The 20818-nt window shown below is 48.2% G+C and overlaps 1 protein-coding gene across 4 annotated transcripts in view; it reads left to right on the top strand.

The window, feature by feature from the left end:
• Positions 1-20818, top strand: part of LOC144137590 (death-associated inhibitor of apoptosis 2-like) — a 160656-nt gene that overhangs the window by 84737 nt on the left and 55101 nt on the right. For all 4 annotated transcript variants that reach the window (XR_013315692.1, XR_013315691.1, XM_077669513.1 and 1 more), the window contains exons 10-11: positions 1042-1223; positions 11993-12171. Coding sequence is in view for 2 of the 4 variants with exons in the window: in XM_077669513.1 (XP_077525639.1) it covers positions 1042-1223; positions 11993-12171 (361 nt within the window). In the remaining 2 variants the exon portion in view is untranslated. The remainder of the gene's footprint in view (positions 1-1041; positions 1224-11992; positions 12172-20818) is intronic.

The following is a 20818-nucleotide window of genomic DNA, read 5'->3' as shown; positions in this document are numbered from 1 at the left end:
TATGACGTTAGGCCTAACTTACCATTTTGAGGTTTAAGGTGTTAGGTCTAACGTCACATCTTGGGGTTTATCACCTCAAACCGGCACCCGCTCAAAAATTACTTATTAAACGCCTACCAACAAGTACCGATTCACGCCGTACACCCCGTACCCAAACATTAGGCCTGCGGAGGGCACACTCCGCCGTTGCTGTGGGCATTTTAGAAAAGCAGTGCGTTCCTCCAGAGTACCACGTGCTCGCAGTGTGGGATTGGACATCCAAAGACTCCATCACGAGAAAGCTTCGCGTTCAACAATCGTCATCGTTAGGCAGAGGGGGGCACAATTGTTTGACGCCAAACTTATTAGTGCTTGGTCGCTATATAGCATGTTCACTCGATTCTAAGCACCACCTGTTTCCCACGATCACGATGCATCAAGTGAGGGGTGTGCTTAGAACGAATAACCTTACTTACCCCCCCCCAACCTACCCCCTGCCACATTTTTGCTGCACTATCTCGACAAGACGGGCACAAGGAATAATGTTTTATGTGGCAAAAAATCAAAAGAAAAATAGGTACAGACAGAGAGCCCAACGCTTACGTCTGATTCTGAGTAACCCTCACTATTATTTCACTCCGCTGGGCCCCCTTGGGTTGAAGCTCCCAGTATTCCCCAGCAGGTCGCAACTATGGCCCGCTACCACGCGTCTGAAATCCATCTTATGATGGTAGCTTATGATGGTAGCGTAGAAAAGAGGGTGCTTAGATTAACTTTCTAATTTTTTATCCACTGCAGTTTCCCGCAAGAAGGGGAGGGTGCTTAGAATCCCGGGGTGATAACAATCGCAGAAATCCTGTAATTTCTTAGTTTGTATCAAGATCGGAGTTGCTTATCGCAATCTGTATTTCCTGGCGGAAACGCAAAAGGACCACCTATGCGCGGGTACTTTAGAAATAACAACGACATACTTCACATGTAGAGTGCTCTTGTTGTCCTGGATGAATTTGCTGATGAGAATATGGGTGTGCGTGAGAGCACGCCCACATCCTTTTTCTCCAGTGGACAGAATGTGCTGGGGACCCTTATCTCCGAGCTTCCCAAGCTTAATATCTCCCTGCACCTGGACCCAAAACATCCTGAACAGGCGTCCCCCGACGCCCGTATGCACTCCTTTGAGAAGTGGCCCTCCACGTCTCCAAAGAAGCCCGTGGAGCTGGTCGAAGCCGGATTCTTTTACATCGGTGAGTGGTTGCTGTCACAGCGCTCCTTCTTGTGCACGCACTGGCTGATAGAATCTTGTGACGCTAGCAGCGGAGTTTCTCGCTGTGCGAATCACGGAAGAGTCTTTCCAACGTTGTGTATGCTTAATGGAGAAGCCCAAAGAATCTGACTTACGGCAGGGAGGGTGTGCTGTTTTTATCACCGCTTAGACGTGCCCAGTAAGAGACGACTGAAAAAAGTGGTTGGTAATCCCACGAAAAATACCTTAAACCGATCCCGTCACCCTGCCGAGATCTGGAAGCCATTGATATAAACATTTCGTGTGCCTGTTCCTGAAGATCTGAGTTCCAACAAGAGCGGGAAAAAATGGCAGGAGTCTAAACCTTCAAACAAGCTTTCAAACATCTTCTAACGTCTGTAACCGTAAAAAAGTAAAAGAAATGCTAAGTATCCAATGTAATAAAGCCTGGAATAGCTGAACAAGTTAAGAAGAATTTATCTGCGGACGCACCGAAGATTATGGATGGTTTGAACTTCAGCCTGGCCACTAGAAAGAAAAACTACAAGTGTCCATCATTTTTGAGGTCACATCGCGCTGCGACAGACATTTTTTAGCTTCATGTATTAATCTCATGTGCATGTCATGTTTTTAGACATTTTGTATCCATAAAGCAAATTTTAGGGCAAGGCTAACGCTAGTATTGAGAACAGCTGCCACCGCGACCGTCAATGCTAAGGTGTTAAGTTCTTACACAAGAATACGAAATGACATTCAGTAATAGAATAAATTCTGTGAGCCCATTCACTTCCGAGCCCGAGGAGTACATTTGCAAATTCTTGCGAAGTAGCACTCTTTAATAAACCTCAGACTTTTATTGGCGGCCGTAAAAACTATCCGCCCTGTTTCTTAATTATATTTTAATTTGTATTTTTTGTTAAAAGCCGAGAAATGGTGCCTTAGAAGCCATTGAGTATAACTGACCCTAGGTACTGGGCTCAAGCGCATTCGTGGGCTCGAAGACACGGCACGAACGGTTCACTTCTTTCAGAAAAAGCTTCCTAAGAGCATGCAGGTATAATCGTTAGGTAGAAATTAAAAACAAAGAAATGCCTGGAACAGAAGAGAATACACATTTATTAGAAAGCAGTGTTGGCTGACGATGGTGGCCGAACTTCTAGCGGCGACCACGCCACTCAGGCCGACCAGGAAAGCTTGAACGTTTTGGTTTTGGCAGCTAAAATGTACTCACACTGCTCAGAAGTGATTATCATTGCTTAGTGGTCTCCCTGGTATCCCAAAAGAAGGTGCTAAATGGTACGTAATGGTACAGTTACGTAAAGGTAGGTAAAGTTAGGTAAAGTACAGTTAGGTGAAAAGTATATGGCAGGGTGAATAAGGTCTAATTTGGCAGTATTGGAAATGTCTTTGTAAAGCGCGTCAGGTGTGTCCTTGATGGATGGTGAGTTGTATATTTGCAAACGGTCGACACGGCGAGAGAGGCGGTAGTGTGTGGTAATTTCATTTTACGTGGCCATCCAGGCTTTAGCGGATCTGGCCCCGTGGTAGGCAAACAGGTGAGACATACTGTGGGCCACTTAATTTGCCCCCAGGCTAGCGTTCGCCGTAGCTCACGTGGTGCCGCTGGGGGGATACTAGGGGTCCTTGGCGTGAATTTTCAGAACCTGCGGTGAATTAAAGCCGCGGGCGAAATTTCGATCTGCCAATTTAGAATGGGTGGTGGTTTTGGATGGAGCAGGCGTTTGAGTTAGATTTAATGCTGTTGGACACCATTAGTTGGGCGTACGCCCCGGAATGCATGTTGCGACTGCGCATGCTCAGAACACTGCGCATCCGCCCAGATGATGCGTGAATACGCACGCAATGGCTTGGGGTATGCGTTAGCGTGCCTACCCCCGGTCGCAGGCGGGCCACTCACGCGACCTATTGGTGCGGCGAGAATTCAGCTTCCGAAATTCCGAGGCTCGTACGAACGAGCTGTCCTCGGCGGATGCCCTTCAAACCGGCTCCGTCTTTAGCCCCTCGTTTCTTTGGTATATTGACACCCCGCTCTCAAGCTTGGTACCACGAGGATCGCCGTGTCACGCGGATTCCGGGGATCCAATATCTTGGGCATCAGTGCCGACCGGACAGTTACAACCATCTCAAAGTGCGACCACGCCGCTGACCGCGCTAGGCCTACGTCGGCCTAACGATTCCATCTAGCTCGCCTGAGCCGCAGCGGCGGCGTTCCACTCTACCGGCTGCGCCACAGCGACGCCGCTCATTTCCTCAGCATAGAAAACGTCATCGAAGGTGAAGAGATGGACCCCGCTGAGTTTCAGAAGCCTGGCTGGGCCACCATTCGGCACCGCCAACAAGTATTGCACGCCGCGGAACAAGCCTCCACAAGCATGATGAATACCCCAGGCTCAATGGGCGCAGCACAACAATGCCGCCGGCGCCCTCCGAAGCGCCAGCCACCTGCTTCCCCACTGCCAGCCTCCGACGTCAAAATTATCTTACGCCCACGCGGCGGACTAGCGGTAACGTCTGTCGCACAAGCAACGCTAGCTCACGTCATCCAGGATAAAGCTGGATTAGCTCCTAACCGAGATGACCAGATAAGAATTAACCAGGTCGCCAACTACGTCATCATCAGCACCCCATCAGAGGACCGAGCGCAAATGTACGCCACCATCAACTCCCTCACGCTCCGTGGACAGCGGTATAAAATTGGAGCTCACGTCTCGGCACCAGCCAACACCGTTGTCGGTGTAATCTTCAACATTCCCGAGGACGATACTCCATAGCAGATCATGAAGAGCATTTGCAACTAAAACCCGGATCTTAAAATACTGGACGCCAAAAGGTTGAACTCTTCAAATGTGGTTCAAATTCTCTTCGACGGCATGCAAGTCCCCTATTGGATCCGCTACAGAGCCACTACCTATCGCTGCAAGCCGTTTCGGAGGAAGACAGATGCCTGCACAGCATGTTGGCAGGCCGGACACAGACCAGATGTGTGCCCGAATTCGAACGCTCAAGCTCGTCCCCGCTGCTCCAGCTGCGGCACAGTGGACCCCGCTGAAGCCCACCCCTGTTCTCCCAGGTGCATCGTCTGTCAGGGCCCTCATGTCACGGGGACTGCGGATTGCCCTAAACGATTCCAACCGCGCAGACGGCAACCCACATTTACTCAGATCGTGGCTGAAGGCCACAGCATCAACAGGACCCCTGAAAAGGGCGCCAAATTCCCGCGCTCACAAGACAAACCAAAGGATCATCCCACCAGCCAGGCCAACGACGCGGGACCCAAAACAACAACTGATGGCACCTCCTCGCCCCGCCGCCGGGTCGCCTCGTCAAAACAACCCGACATGAACTTCGGAAAACAGGTCAGCTACCCGAGCGCCTCCCACCCTGGCTCGTCGCACCCGCTCCCGCCCCTCCCTCGCTCTCACGACATCCTTAAAGAGCTTAACGCCATTAGGGCGGAAATGACTCTCTCTCGCCAGGACAACGCAGCACTCAGGCAGGAACACCAATCTGTGAAACAGTCAATTACTCCTCACGTGGAAGAAGCTCCCTCGCCCAATCCCCCACTACACAAGCGTAAGGCAATTTCAGACGACTCCCAGTCATCTCCCGCCCTGTCAGACAGAGAGCAAATGGTGAGAACGCACCTTACCGCTATAGAAGGCTCATGTAAGCAGGCGCTCCTGGAGCAAAAGGCAGAATACTCCAACTTTTATCAATCTTTGCAAGGCAATCTCTCCGCTGTTACCGGTTACCGGTTCCTTCCGAAACAGTTCGACCCTCCGTTGTTGATATTGCACAGTCAATGCAATTCAGGCCTTTTTTTCTTTCACGTACCATCAACTTCGTACCCGCTCGCGCACTTTCTCCTCCAGACAATTGAACACTATCACGCTTTATGAAACAACAGGGGAAATGAATGAGCACCAATGTAGCAATGGTCTGTTGCTGCTGGAAGCGCGAGCGTAGTGCAAGTTGACGAAACGAAATGTCATTCTCGGCAGCTTGCATGGGATATAAAACGAATTTTCCCTTCCCAAGCTGCGACTGTATTGGAGCAATCAGGCTGCGGGAGTGCTCCTCCGCGCAACAGCGAAAGCCCACACCCGATGTCCGCAAACGTTTTGCATTTCATAATTTGTCCTAAAGGTCCGACACCTACAAATTGTTAATACTTTACAAGTGTGACCGCAGGAGCTGCTCAGTGGCTAAGTCATTTGCTGCTGACCACAAGTGGTCTCGATCTCCCTCCCCACGACCGTTTTTCTGAACTAGATGGAAATTGAGAACGTCCGTGTATCGAGATTCTGATCCACGTTTAACATCACCAACTGGTTAAAATAAGTACGGGGCACGGGGCATCAAATAGCACGGGGCATCAAATGCGCCAGTTTTTTAAAATGTGTTTACACTGAAGACAACAAAAAAGGAAAGGCGAATCACGTTGTTTTAAAATACTACGCGAAAAGTAAGTAAAACAAAATAAGTAAAAAAAAAGCACCAAAACGTGGTTATTGCTCTATAAGTTTCTTTGCCCTGCCTTTCACAACCAAGCGTGTCCTCAATGCGGAGGAAGTGAGTTCCGTGGTCAGTTTTTGAGGGCAGTACATTGAACAAGTTCCGTCTTATGAAAGTCGGCTTATCAACGTGTTATACTGCTTACAACGGGTTGGATTGCGTTCAGATGTCGCCTGGCCTTGTTTGTTCAGACATCTCGAAGGTGGGCTAATACCGTTACATACGTCTGTAACAAGTTCTTTGTTAAGTAAGGTAAGAACGTAACGCTTTCCAGCGGTGCCCGATACCATGCGCCTCGAACTACAGCTTTCCTTGAAACTCGTGCCAGATGTTCCTTGCTATATCGCAATATTAGTTCTAAGGGGCATATGATTCGGCTTTTCAGACACCGAAAACGCAATCCACCACTAGCCCGCGCGACATCTGTGCTAGAAAAGCAGCATACGATGGCGCATCGGTTGCACTAAGTTAAAAACTGTGCACATGTGCGTTCAGGTGTGCGCATATTTATCGCCCAATAGGCCATTTTCATGGAGGGATCGGCAAATGCGCAACCACATCGGGCGCCATAACGTCGACAGATAGGAGGGCACATAAAAAAGTAAGAGCAACTATGAAAGCACAGAAAAAAAAACGCAAGCACTTGTCATGTACCTTGGGTTTTATTCTTTCCTACTACCAGTTATTTGGCCCACATTCTGCTCTTCGTAATCATTGACGTCGGAGGAGAATCCTATATTTATAAATTATCCGGGGAAGTTTCTGGGCATGATGCCGCTGCACACTTTTTGGTATCGTTATTACTCCGTGAACTACAAAGGATATGTCCCAAGTTAGTCACTCGAATTGTGCTCCAGAAAATACCGCAAGGTGATAGCCATCTTGCTCCCACTACAAGACAACAATTTACCACCCCTTTCTTAAAAAAGGTGAAAGAAGCGCGGAAGCTTTCTGACATGCGTCAGAAGTGCGTCACAGCCTTCGCTGAAAGTGCGTTTAGCCGATCACAAAACCTTCAAATGCACAAATATCAAACGAAGACTGAACCTACGCGCCTATTTTTCACGCACTAACTAAACACATCTACGAACGCTGTAAAGGATCACCGATACGTAGTTTATGAGGTAAAGGCATACAATTGTACTCCCTACGATCGATGCATGTATTCTCTTATCTAGAACCGTTCCTTTACCGGGGTTTTCACGCAACTGCTTAGACACAATGAGGGCCGGATTCACGCATGAGCCGTGTGTCAAGAACTCTTAGAGCTTTTCAGTCGACCAACCGGTCTATGGGGAAATGCATTAGTTTTGGAGGCAAAACACCACCGTTCCCGCTAAGAAAGCTCTCGCTTTAGAAATTTGGCTGTTTTTCAGCTTGCTTCACTGAAAATGCAGTCCAAAGGTGGCAGTAATCTGCCACTCCTCCCATGCATCTTCTTCCCCGATCTCTGTGGCCACACCTCGATCGTATCGTCATGAATTGATGGAAGGTTTGTTTTATGCAATTCCCCTTTCCCTCCTTTTCCCTGCCCGTCGGCCATCCATAGGGGCAACACTCATATTTGTTATTTTTCTGTTCTGCCTGGAACAGCACTAGCTCTGTTCTGTTTCTTCTTGTTTTATATCGCACGAGCTGGAGCCTGTCTGCGCAATCGTAACGCGTTATTGTTTGTACTTGATAGCGTAAAACGCAACGCAACATGTATCCTAGCCTAACACCAGTTGAACCCCGGTTGTGCGCCCAAGGGTTTTACAACAACCCAGGTTTTTTGACGAAGTAGTCGAGTCCGGCGAAACCTACGAAGAAGCGATGCATTAAAAACGTCAGTTACCCCACGCGATTTAATTCCTGACCCGCGTTATGCGCCGAACCACGTGAAGCACGCGAGAGACCGGCGTACGCAGTGAAACTGACGTGGGTCTGTTCTCCGGACCTTGAGCCCGCTGAATCGGCTCCGCCTTACATAGCTATCTTCCCCGTCTCATTTTTCGATTCTCTCCCATACAGCAGCCGCCCGCCCCCTGCACAATCGATTTTCCCCTCTCTCGCTGGCGCCTCCTCTCGTTGCGCAGCGGTCGCAGGGGGCAGTGTTCAGCGGTTATTCACTTATTCCATTCAGCAGTGAATCGCCAACGAGGTTACCCTGACAGGGTTAGGCTTACACATGGGTTTGTTGTGACCGTGTGTTTCAGGATGTTGTTTGTTGTGACCGTGCGCCAGTGGACTGTGGTAGAAGATTTGTTTTAATACAGCTTGACTGGCACCTGGAGTTTAGTATTGTTTTCGCATTTACTTGTTTAAAGCAAAGCTTTCTACCTCTACCAGCCAACGATTCCTTCGTGGCGGGTGGGACAAGAAACTCCGAATTCGGACGGGGATCTGGAGGGAGGTTTTCACTTCCGCAGCACAGTGTAGGTGAGGCAGTGATAGGACGCTATTGCACAGCGTTTCCCGCGCACAGCTGCCTGCTAGCACCAGCGGGCGCGTTGGAGGCACGGCTCTGTCGAGTGTTTTCTTCTTGTTACTCGCGTCGATGGCTGTCAGTGGTTCTGTGGTGGTAAAGGGCTCGTCCAGCTCCGAATTTTTGGCGCCCCCATACTCCTTCGGGAGCGGAAACTGCCTGCGCTGTCTTGTCGCCGTTGCTCCGCAACCTGGCCCTACTGCCCCTGACCAAGTTACTCCAAAAGATAGAAGGCGCAGACCACGCGTTCTACACCGACGACATTACAGTGTGGACGTCCTGAGCGGGTACTGAAGCCTAGGTGGGTAAAACCTTGCAGAGGGCGGCGAAGACTGTCGGCAAGTACGCCAATACCGGCAGGCTGAGCTGTGACCCGCAGAAGTCGGAGCTGTTGAGGGTGCAACTAGGCAGGCCAAAGAAGGAACCGCAGCTGAACGTGATCGTCAGGATCGACGGCACAAAGGTCGGGCCCACGCAGCAGGTCCGCATCCTGGGCCTCTTGCTGCGCGACAACGGCAAGGGCACTGCGGCCACGCACAAGATCAAGACCGTCTCCGAGCAGATCTCGAGCATGATCACAAGCGTCATTAAGAGGAACCGTGGAATCAAAGAAGACGATGGCCTGAAATTGGTGCAGGCGTTCATCGTGCCGCGCATCACTTACGCCGCCCCAGGACCGTGAGGCCCTAGAGAGGCTGGTCAGAAAGGCGACCAAGCTCGCCGTGGGAGTGCCCGTCCAATCTTCCACGCAGTAACTCCTGGGAATCTGCAGGCACAACACGGTGGACGAAATGGTGGAGGCCCACCTTTCTAACCAAAGGATCAGACTAAGTCAGACCGAGCACGGACGGGCCGTCCTGCGCAAGGTGGGATGGAGCATAGAATCGCAACCAGACACCGGGACATTACCTCCCGAGTGGAGGGACGTCGTAAAGGCCAAGCCCCTCTAAGTAACATGCAGCCCGGGAAGAACGAAGGTAGGCGGTCCTCAAGAGCCAGGGCACTGGTCCACCAGCTCGAAGAAGACCCCGACGTCCTCCACGCGGGCGCGGTGCTCCCAAGTACCGAACTAAGCGGCGATCACCACCATAGACACCCTGGTGACCTGCCCATCGGTCCGCACGACCCAATCGATCGAAGCGGAGGAAGTTGCCGTGGCCTTCGGGCTAACACATCCGAGGGCCGGCACTATAGTGACGGACTCTAAGAAGTCGTACGCCAGCTTCCGAAAAAGGAGAGTGTCCCCCGCGGCACATGGCATACTGTCTAAGCGAAGGCACCCGAGGCGAGACTTAGAGATCTTGTGGATGCCGGCTCACCCGAAGGGGGAAGGAAACGAACTTAGCGACCACCACGCCCGAGGGTTGTCCACCCGGGCCGAGGACCAGCCCGCGCTGCTGCGCCCGGTCATGAGCTACAGAGAAATAACTGAAATGTACAGAGAGCGCAGATGCTTTCCCCAGGTCTCACCAGCAATTGAGCCGAAAACAACAGATCGTTATCCAAAGAATACAGGCGGGGTCACTAGAGCATCCAACAGTTCTAAACAAGGTGTACCCGGACAGGTACGAGAGTACTTGCCCGTTCTGAAAGGACAGACAAGGCAGTCTGGCACACATCATGGCGAGTGCGAGTCTCTTGACATGCGCCCGCCACTCACATCTATTCCCCCACCCGAACCCCGGGAGTGATGGGAGACGCTGTCTAGCCCCGACCTGCCGATTCAGCTCGCGCTCGCAGCCACCGGCCAGGAGTTGCTAGACGCATATGTGACCCGAAAAAAGGGTCCAACCCTACCGGTCCCTGCGTGCACTAGCCAATACCTTTATTGGGTTCAATAAAAGTTGATTCTCATTCTTGTCGTCTGTTTTAGCGACGATTGTTGTTGGCGTGTTCCGGCGTGCTTCGCGTGCTTCGCGTTCCTCCACACGGCTTGATTAACTTGTTCGACAGCACTTCCTGGCTAACCTGGAACCGACGGAACTAAGTGGTAGTACGGCATATATACGTTAACGATTGATTTGGAGGGCGGGAAATCAAAATCTAGAGACCATATACAGATATCTGGCCGCTAGAGAAACGCTACCTTTTGCTCACTGCTTGCCACGAATGAGACTCCGTTTTCTAAACTGGTGAATACCAATTCGGTTATGTTTTACCAAGTATCACACAAGGCGAAAGGAGCAACTGGTTCTGATCAATAGTGAATTTAAAAGTTCCGTCAGTTTTCTCGCAATTCTCAAACTTAATAAACTTACTAGTTTAAAGCGGCATAAATGGGAATCACTAAGTTCACATGCCGAATCGTTTCGGTGTCTGGGCTTGTGTCGCACGGTGGTGCAGCCCCAAGATAGATCTTGAGGGTGGCTAGGTTTCGCTGTCTCGCCCTTCTATAGACGCTCCTCTCCGTTTTCTCTCACTTCCTGCTCACGACCGCGCTACAGCGGCGGCGTCCTCTGGCGCTCTAGCCCGGCCGTGACCCACGCTCGTGCGTTCGGGACGCCACCCCCGCGAATTCCAGGTAACGGCTGGCAGAAACTCTGGTTTCGCTCTTTGTAGAGCCAAGTATGGGAATTCAATGGGCAATTCTTGTGGGTGTCGTTTAAAGCGTTGCTTTACAACCACCTTTACAGCATGGATTGGATCCAATTTTTTAGTGATTTGGGTTTCCCAGCTTTGCACAGAAAAACATTGTAGTTGACATTGAAGTTCTTCAAGGCTTTAGCGCGAAACTGTGTTAATAGGCGTATTGTTGTTCAAATTTTGCGATGGCAGCATTCTCAGACGCTTTTGCACGGTCCCAAGAATGACGTATAATCGGGGTTCTACACTAACAGAACATTATGTACTTACGTTTTGCCTCAAATCGCCTCAGGGTTTGTTCGTGCTACGAAAGGTAGCCCAGCAATTACATGGAGCTGGTTGTGCTTGTATACACTCCTTTTTGATAAATTGTTTCAAGTTTACGCCGGAAGGCTGATTCGAGGGACAGGCATACAGGCAGGCACACAGGCAGATAAAAATTTCGACGTTTAAGTAGACCGTGTAATGCGACCTTCTTAAAATAGTGGTAATTCCGCTTTGCATGCGCGTGGTGAAAATTCCGCACGCTGAAATTTTAACGTGTTACTATACGCGCGTAATTAAAAAAAACGCCTGTCTTTTCTATGACAGAAGCTTTGTGCAGTTTATTTCCCCTTTGGCGTCTGCCCCCCTAAACTGCACCCTTATTACTTGTTAGGTTTATATAATTTGTTTAATATCTTTTTATTCACGTAAAATACGATTGCAATGTTCAGATACACACAAATATTTGCAAAAGCGAATTCATGTAGGTGAACGTGTCGTGGTTTCTTTATTTACGGATCATTACTGCTATCATCAAATAATATTCTATTTTGCTCCGAAGTCCCGCTATTTCAAACCTTTTTTATCTTAAGAGCGAAGGGTATACACTGTGAAGGAGTTTGCATTAGTCGTGTGTGGCAGGTGTTATATGCTACGCATGATGTCAATATTCCGTGCCTGTGTGCAATTAGGGGCGTAGACGAGTAAATAACAAATTGTAGTCCATGTCGTTGACGAAACCCGTAACCAAGCTGTACCTTCGCAATGTTAACTACCACAACTCAGGCGTATCTGTTCAACTTGATGGTTTCTTTGAAATTCTTCTGACAGAGCATTTCCAAAGAGGTGAAACGGGCGCTGTAACGACTGCAGTCTCCCACTAGTTCTTGCCATGACCCCTCTCATTTCTAATCTTTGAACAGGCCTGCAGGACTACACTACGTGCTTCCAGTGCGATAGGGGACTGTGCAACTGGGAAGCCTCGGACGACCCCTGGGAGGAACACGCCTGCCGGTTTCCCCGTTGCCAGTTTGTGCTGCTCAACAAGGGGGAGGCCTACGTCCTGCAGTGTCTGCAGAGGCGCCGCTCGCCCCTCAACTCGGTAAGAAGGGAGAGGGTGGCTCCTCAGCTCCTCCTTCGCTTTTGTTGTCCTATGGTACACCCTGCCTCACTTGTTTGTTGATGTACAGGCAGAACATGGTCTTCGCAGAACTACCCATGACTACGATCGCGCAAAAGCAAACAAGCAGTGGGAAGAAATTACGAAGTAGAACGCACTCTAAAAACGGAAATTTTATTGTTTCGAATAAGCACATATACATTTACAAAACGGCGCAACATAACGAAAATGCTTTACAGGGCACACAGCCACCATGGAAAGACTTCGGACTGACTTCAGGGGGTATTGTGGAACAAAACAGAACAAATTTTGTGGTACAAACATTTTGTGTCAGTCAGCTATCCGTGGCTTTGTTTAATAAAAACATGTCGCTGCTATCATCTTGTATCTAATGTCCGGAGGGGACGTGGTCGGTGTGCGCACTGTAAAGGGTTTTCCATGATGATGTTACGCACCTTTGTAGGTGTGTAGGTCATCGAAAAAATGAAATTTCATTCATTAAAGTGCGTTCGTTCTTGCGTTTTCTGTCTAATCCCTGTGTGTTTGTATGCAGCTGCAACGATGTGGCTGCATACCGTTTCTACGGCGGTGTCGAATCAGCATAAATTAGGCAACTGTACTTTTTCCAATGGTCATAGAGGACTAACGCATAGTGACAAGAGAGTCGTCTAAAGGGTTGTGGTAGCGATGATATACACTGGTTAGATTTGCTGAGAAAGAACACGTAAGTATCATGAATACAATTATTCTCAGCCGAAGGAGTAGAAAGTGGGCATAGGAAAGCCGCAATGGCACAATTAAAACAAATCATAGCCTTGCGAATGGGGATGACTATCAGAATTGGTTATCAATGAACGTACAGTCACGGAAAAATGAAATGCGAACACGAACCACGAATATGGCAGCATGCATCCGCTAAATATCATACCCACCATACCCGCCACTGATACTATACTACAATGAAACTGCAGGGGCCTGCCTAAACAACTCGGTAAACTTAACGAGCGCCTTAGTTTAGGGAGAGAGAGAGAATAAATTTCTTTATTAGCAAAAAAATTGTGGAATGGTGTCGTCATTTTATAACCCCATTCGTGGAGGCTGCTGCGACGGCTCTTTCAACCAACCGACGCCTGGGGAACAACACCCACTCCAGTAGCCATAGCGTTGCTGGAGCGGGTGTTGTTTCCCAGGTTATTCTTTTTTTTTATTTTTGGGAGGTGAGAACATGGAAAAAGAATTGGAAGAATTGGAATGGTGTCCTCATTTCAGAACCCTATTCATCGGGGAAGCTACGACGGCAGGTGTTCTGAACTGTAACTGGACAGCACACTCTCCCACTGCTCATAAGATGGACGAGATATACTCACTAACTTGGCGTTTTTCTGACACCTCAGTACCATATGGTAGAGCATGCAAGGTTCGCTACAAAACTGACAAAGAGCGGGGTGCTGGGTCGGATGTGCAATTTCGTGAAGTGGGGAATCGTATTCGTTTGAAGCAGCCTGAGTAATCTCTCCTGGACTTTCCTCGAGGATTGGTGGGCCGGGGGTAATTACTGCGCTTGAACGTTTAATTCTGGCTGATCTCGTGGTTGGTTAACGGTGGGCTCGCAGCCTCTATCCCTCGCGGGGCCGGGCGGATGGCTATCGGGCAGTATTATGGGCGGTGTTATTGACCTAAAAAATCGAACGGGCTGTTGTCCACAGTATTTTGACTCGTCGGTGAAGCGGACGTTGAACTGGAATGTTCAAAGCAGATTTGAATATTTCCGTGCAGGCAATTTCGGCATGCCTGTTGCGAATCTGCATAACTGCATCTGCGGTCATCTGAGCGATGGCCAGGGCAATGGCAGCATCTTCTGCTTGGTCAGTGCTCGTGCAGGGTTCGACGTTGCGGTTGTCACAACGGCAGTCATCCGTCCCCTTATGGCAAAGCCTGCCACATCAGTATAGAGAGTGCGGTCCTTGTTGTACTCGACCTTTCCGATTGCAGGAGATCTTGACTTTCTCCCGCCTCCATGGTGTACTAGATGCATGTTGCGTGGTATGGGCGCTACTGCAAGATTCTGTCCCTCTTCGATTGGCGCATCCCGTTGCCGATTCTCTGCAGGAGACGTCATTCCTAGTCTGTCTAGGAGGCTTCTCCCTATTATAGCTGACCACAATCTTTGTCGCTGGTTTGATAGATGAGCCTCAATGATTTCAGCCACTTTAATGTGAATATCCAGTTTTAAAAGTGCTTCATTCGATGTGCTTACGAAGAGCCCCAGAACCTGCTTATATGCGTTTATGTTTACTGCATTCAATTTAGCTGTTTCAGTCCTATTGAGTATGGCATGTTGAAGGGAGTAAGCCAGCCGGGATATCACAAAGGCCTCAGCGACCCGAAGTGTGTCCGCCTCTTTCATGCCCTTAAACTCTGCCATTATTTTTCAGAGCATATGAGTGACTTGCTCGGTAGTGCGCTTGAGCCAGCTGATAAGAACTGTGTTTCTGCTGTCCGCTTGGACGAACATTTCCATGATCTTAATGTGAGGGGAAGGCATGATAGTACGACCGTCCTAAACGATCCAGAGCAAATCGTTATATAGTCGGCAAACAAGCCATGGGGAAGATCTGGTATGACACCTAATTTACTGTTGAGGCCAATGAGGGTGATATTGTTACGAGGTAGATATGGTCGCTTTTAACAATATTGAACAGTAGGGGCGACAGAACCGCTCCTTGTGGCATACCCCTCCCCCTGAGGTCGATGGGGTCCGAAGCTATGTCTCCAATCTTGATGACGGCTTTCTGTTAACAGAAAGACTCGGGCATAGTTGTAAGTACGGTTCCCACATTTAGACCATTGAGGTTGACTAAAATAGCATGGTAGGTGACATTATCAAATGCCCCCTCAAGGTTGAGGGCCAGTACGGCTTTTAACATGTGGCGGCTGGCTTGCATCATACCTTCTTTCAGTTGTAACAGGATGTTATGAGTTGAAAGATGCGGCCTAAAGCCAAACATGTTGCATGGCAGTTTTCCTCGGATTTCTAGGTATTTCTGCATCCTCGTGAGGACAATCGGTTCCATAAGCTACCTCACCCAAGAAGTCAGAGAGATTGGGTGCAGGTTTTAAATGTCTGCTTCCTGGTCAGCTTTGGGAATTAATCGCACTTCTGTGGTCTTCCATAAACATAAAGCGTGCGGGTCACGGGCTCTTGTCGAACGTGTACAATGCTGTGTCGCTGCAGAGATCCCAGACAACTTGTACGACAGGTTTGATTTTGGTGCTTGGTTCATTTGCAGTTAGTTGGAAGTGGGAGCCGGACTATTTTCGTAGCGACCATTATCCCATTCACCTCGACAATTCTTCTTTGCCCTATCTTCGCCTACGTCGCAAATGTCAAATCATCAGCTGGGATGAGTTTTGGAAGTACGTCGCTCAAATACCAACATCCGGAGAAGAGGCCTTGTCATTCCTACAACAGCCTCTTAACGTTTCCACAACTGTGGCCTGGGCTCACGAGAGCCGCCGTAACCGGGACTTGCGCCTCCTTTAACTATGGGCTCAGCGGTGCCAGACGTAATTGGCGGCTGGCCGAAATCCCACTTCTACAACTCGCCAGCTCCGCCTAACCCAATTCACTGCTGCCACCAGTCGCCAAGAACGCCGGCAGTCCCGCCAGCTCTGGCCTGACATGTGCGCTTCGGTGGGGCCCCAGTCGACTTTCCATTCTATGTGGCGGGATTTTCATTCTATGGAACTATCATCTGGACCACCGGACTCTGTTGCTTCAGCGTTTTTGAACTCCAAATAAATTTCATTGAAATTTGCTAATACGCTGGATCACACTTTATACCTTGATCTCTACACGTCTCCACCCGTCATGCGCCACCTATTGACACTTCTGACAGGTGCCGCTATGCCTCCATCGGAAGCAGTCATTGACGGTATACTATCACCATTTACTATAGCATAATCAACCTCGGCAATTGACAAGGCTGGACACCGCAGAACTGCCGGCCCTGAAGGAGTTACCTATGAATCCTTCAAGAATCCCGTAAAATCTTTTGTGGATTACCGGTATGGCTTACGGTAAAATGCCCCAGCATGGCTTAACGAGAATGTTGTTACCATTCCGAAGCCCGGTAAACCAAGCACCGACATCCGCAACCTCCGGTCAATCGCACTGACGGCCACCATTTGGGAGTTGCTGGAGCGAATGCTGGCAACACGCATTCAATGTAGGCTCGACGAGTATCATCTCTACCACACATGACAAATGAAATTTCGTCCCCACCTTGGTTCGGAATATGGTCTGGGCCACCTACGCGAGATGATCCTCGTTGGCGGCCGGTCCCACCATGTTCGGTCTGTGCTGGGTATCAACGTTCACAAAGCCTTACCATCACTTTGAAATTTAAAACAATTTAAAACAATTTATGTAAACTCGACAAAGACTGTAAAGATTAAGCAGAGGAAAGCTGAGAATAAATGGATCGATGATGAAATCTTGGGACTGTGTCACTTAAAGGATAAAGCTTGGAAAAAAACGAGACAAAACCCCGACGATTCGCTCCTAAACGCGGAGTTTTGTACTCTTCGTAATCAGGTGACAGCGAAAATTAGATTAGCGAGACGGAGGTATTTTGAACAAAAGTTTGAGCAGGCGAAAGGAAACCCCAAAAAACTCTGGAATTCCCTTAATGACCTAATGGGGAGGAATGTGACTAAGAAAGCAGGCACGATAATACAACAAGGATTTGGCAATATGGACGACTCAACAACTCTCTGTGATGCGTTCAATGCCGGATTTGTGGAAGCTCCAACAAAGTTAAGGGCACAAATTAATACATCCCAGCTCGACACATCTAAGCTTCCAAGTATTATAAACACAGCGATATTACCAGAATTAACACCAAACGATCTATTAAGTATTGTGGCGACTATATCTCCCCATAAGCCACCAGGTTTTGATGCCTTAAGGCCACGCGATATTAAGGAAAATATTCATAAACTGAATTCTGTAATTACTTTCATTCTTAACGGAATTTACACATCTGGGCGAATTCCAGATCTCATGAAAATTGCTGTAGTACGTCCAATACATAAACAAGGTTCTAAAAGCGATCCAGCTAACTACAGACCAATTTCAATTTTATCTGTCGTATCACACATAATGGAAAAATATATTTCGGAAATTATGGTGAAGTTTTGCACAAAATATTCAACTCTTTCAAAGACTCAGTTCGGATTTACTAAGAACAAAAGTACCATTTCCCTCCTTGAAGAATTTAATGATGTAGTTACTGCAGCATTGGACAATAATCAAATAGCATTAGTTTTATTTCTTGATATGACTAAAGCATTTGACACAGTCGATCATGCAATACTTATTAATAAGCTAAAACTAATGGGCTTTAGGCGGAAGTTTGCCGGTTTCTTTGAAAATTATTTTAATGACAGACAACAAGCGGTGAAAATTCATAACACTATCGGTAACAAAATGACTGTAAGGTATGGAGTTCCTCAAGGCTCTACTATCGGTCCTCTACTTTTCAACATTTATACAAATGACTTAAATTCACTCTCTTTTCGTCCGATCTGTATCAATATGCAGACGACACTGCGTTAATTTATGTGCACTCTTCGTACGAACATGCCGTTGAAGTTATGCAAGATGATATAAGCAAGCTGTTAACTGGGATGTCGACAAACTATATATTCGTAAATCAAACAAAAACGAAAATCATGTGTATCAGAAGCCCTTACAAAGTACTCTGTCCAAACCTCGATATTTTTCTACACACAAGAGACTGCGAAAACTGTTCTTGCTCACCCTTAATGTATGTTAAGCATATAAAGTACCTAGGTATATACATTGATGATCATTTAAACTGGGACGAACAAATTACGCAAATATGTAAAAAACTAAGAGCTGTGTCAGCATGTATTTATAAGCTTCGGGACGGATGCAACATGCAAACCCGATACCACGTATACCAGTCTTTAGCTGAAAGTGTCATTCGATATGGAATAACAATATATGGGGGCTGTACTACTACCAGGCAAATGAAAACAAATAAGATTCTTCACAGAGTGTCCAAGAACATAGTGCATGGAACACGATTACATAACTTTAAAACTACTGAGGTAATGAATGAATTGCAGATGTTAAATTTTCACCAACTATGCAGCTATATTATCCTGACTACTCGATATTATGACACCGAATATAAATCACCCGTGAAAAAGGACCGGTTACTAAGACAAACCGAGCGATACTACATCCCACGTGTTTTTACCAATTCTGGAAAGAGAAAACGTGAATATTATGTGCCGTTTCTGTTTATTACTCTTCCTTTGGAACTAACTAACATATCCAGCCTAAAAAATGTAAAGAACACTACAAAGAAATGGTGCCTTCTTTCTTCATAACGTGCTAGGACACATTTCTTGTAGATGACAATGAATTGTGATTGTTATTGACGCCTGTGCAAAAATGCATTGTTGTATAGTGTCTTCGATATTACGCTTTATCTTTCCGTTGCTTGTCTTTTTTTCAGTTTTCGTTTTGTTACATTTTTTATTGCTTTTCTTTCTTCCCCCCCTTTTTTTTTCAACCATACCAGTCCAGTACGCGTTTATCTTCATGATACCGCTTGTCCTTTTTTGTCACGTTCTTTACCTCTTTTTATACGTCAATGGCTGCTTGTAATCGCAATCCTTTCATTTTTTTCCCCTTTTTTTCTTTCTTTCTCTGTTCTCTATCCACAAAAAGTACCTCTACTGCCCGTCTGGTCGGGTACTGCTGTTCTGCCTGTCTTCCCACAAGCACTGCGTGCTTAGGAAGGCAAGGAAACCCTTGTACCACTATGATGTGCAATACACTATCTAAACTAAAACTAACTAAGCCACAGCAGTCTCAACGGCGTACTTCATCTCATTCACCTACCCTCACGCCTATGTGATTTCACCTCCCCCTACTTACAAAATCGCACCTTCTCCATTCGCCTCAACAAATCTCCCACTGGTCAGTTCCGGCGCGTTGTGGTATCCCTTAAGGCTCTGTCATGAACCATTTGCTTTTTAATACGGCCTTGATCCCTCTTGCCTCGCGACTCGGCGCCACTCCGCAGATCTACGGCGTTATATATGCGCACGACGTCACCGTCTCGTAGGTTCACCAGGAGCTTCATCTCCATGAGGGCAGCCTGCAAGAGGCTCTGGATGACCCTAATTCTTGGCGTAGGTATCTGGGCCTCACCCTCTCCTTTACCAAAAAAACAACTTTAATGTGACCAACTCATGGGGTCATCGGCGTTTAGCAGCTTCCTCCATCCGCCTTTTTGTTCAAGGCACGCCTATACAACCGACGTCTACACTGCGGGCCCTGGGCTTGGATTCACAGTTTCCGGTTCTGTGACACCTTGTATTCGCTCTGCCAAGCATAAAGCATCCCAATCGTTGCACCTGTTGCATCTAATTTCTCATAACTCCGTCGGTGCAACATCCAAGATGACCCCCATGCTGTTCTGAGCCATTCTTCAGTCCCGCATAGTGTATCAGGCTCAATTCACCTACTCACAAAGTCTCGAATCCATGAACGATTCGGCGATGCGAGCAATAACTTGTCCACCAGCCTTCACCCCCATCCCAATTCTCCAACAGGAAGCACAGCTGGAAACATTTGATTAAGTAGTTCATCAGCGTCGTCAAGCGTGCCTCCAAAAGCAAACCCCCAACCCAGATGCCGTGCTCTTGAAGCCCATATGACCAATTCACCACCCCACCGTTATCTAACAGTACAAAAAGGACACCGTGGAAGTTTCAATTAAGAACTACGCGAACTGTTTGGCGCTTCCATCCCCAAACGGTTGGTGCGCCGGTTCCACTTTCGATGTACAGCGCTGCCACTGCCTTTACGGTGATGTTCGTAGACGCCAGCGCATCAGACACTCTGCTCCCTATCGCTATAGTTTGCCCGAATATTATTCTCGACCCTATTACGCCCACCTACATTACGACAGGAAAGGGGCCATCCAACCAAGCCGAGGTCCTCGCAGTGGGGGATGCTCTGATGCACACAACTCTACTTCCCATTCCGGCTTCAACCGAGTTTTCCGGCTACACTGATTATTCTGCTGCTACCCGAGAGCTTCGAAAAACATTTACATCAAACAATGTTGCGTCACAAATCCAGGACATAGCGAACATTTACCCCTCCCGTGTTCATGTGTCATGGCGTTAACGAAACAGCCACCCTGGAATGCAGTCTACAGATGCGGATACGCACCCGTGCGCCTGCAATATCCCGCTCCGCTTGCAGCTTCCTCAGCGGCTATTGGCAAGGCCAGTGTAAAGTAACTTCTGCAGCGCACCGCGCGCGCACTCATACCTCCGCGCGGTACGAATCTTCCTGGCGCGTTGTCCCGCTTAGATGAGGTCCTGCTCCGACAATTTCGATTGGGGGTGGCCCTCTGGCCGTCTATGACGAGGACCTGGCCACCGCACAAACATGCTCCTTTTGTTTTGACGTTACCCCTCTTCCCCGCTTTTGAGCAAGCTACAGCAAAACATTTGGTAAGAACCTGTCGTGCCCTACAAAGCCTACACTCGTGCACCTCGCCTCCTGCGGCCCGCG

Source organism: Haemaphysalis longicornis, unplaced genomic scaffold, assembly GCF_048455015.1.
Source record: "Haemaphysalis longicornis isolate Haplotype H1 unplaced genomic scaffold, Haemaphysalis longicornis Haplotype H1 scaffold_41, whole genome shotgun sequence".
Taxonomy (NCBI): domain Eukaryota; kingdom Metazoa; phylum Arthropoda; class Arachnida; order Ixodida; family Ixodidae; genus Haemaphysalis; species Haemaphysalis longicornis.
The sequence above is the reverse complement of the archived record's forward strand: the minus strand, read 5'-3'. Positions and strand labels throughout refer to the sequence as shown.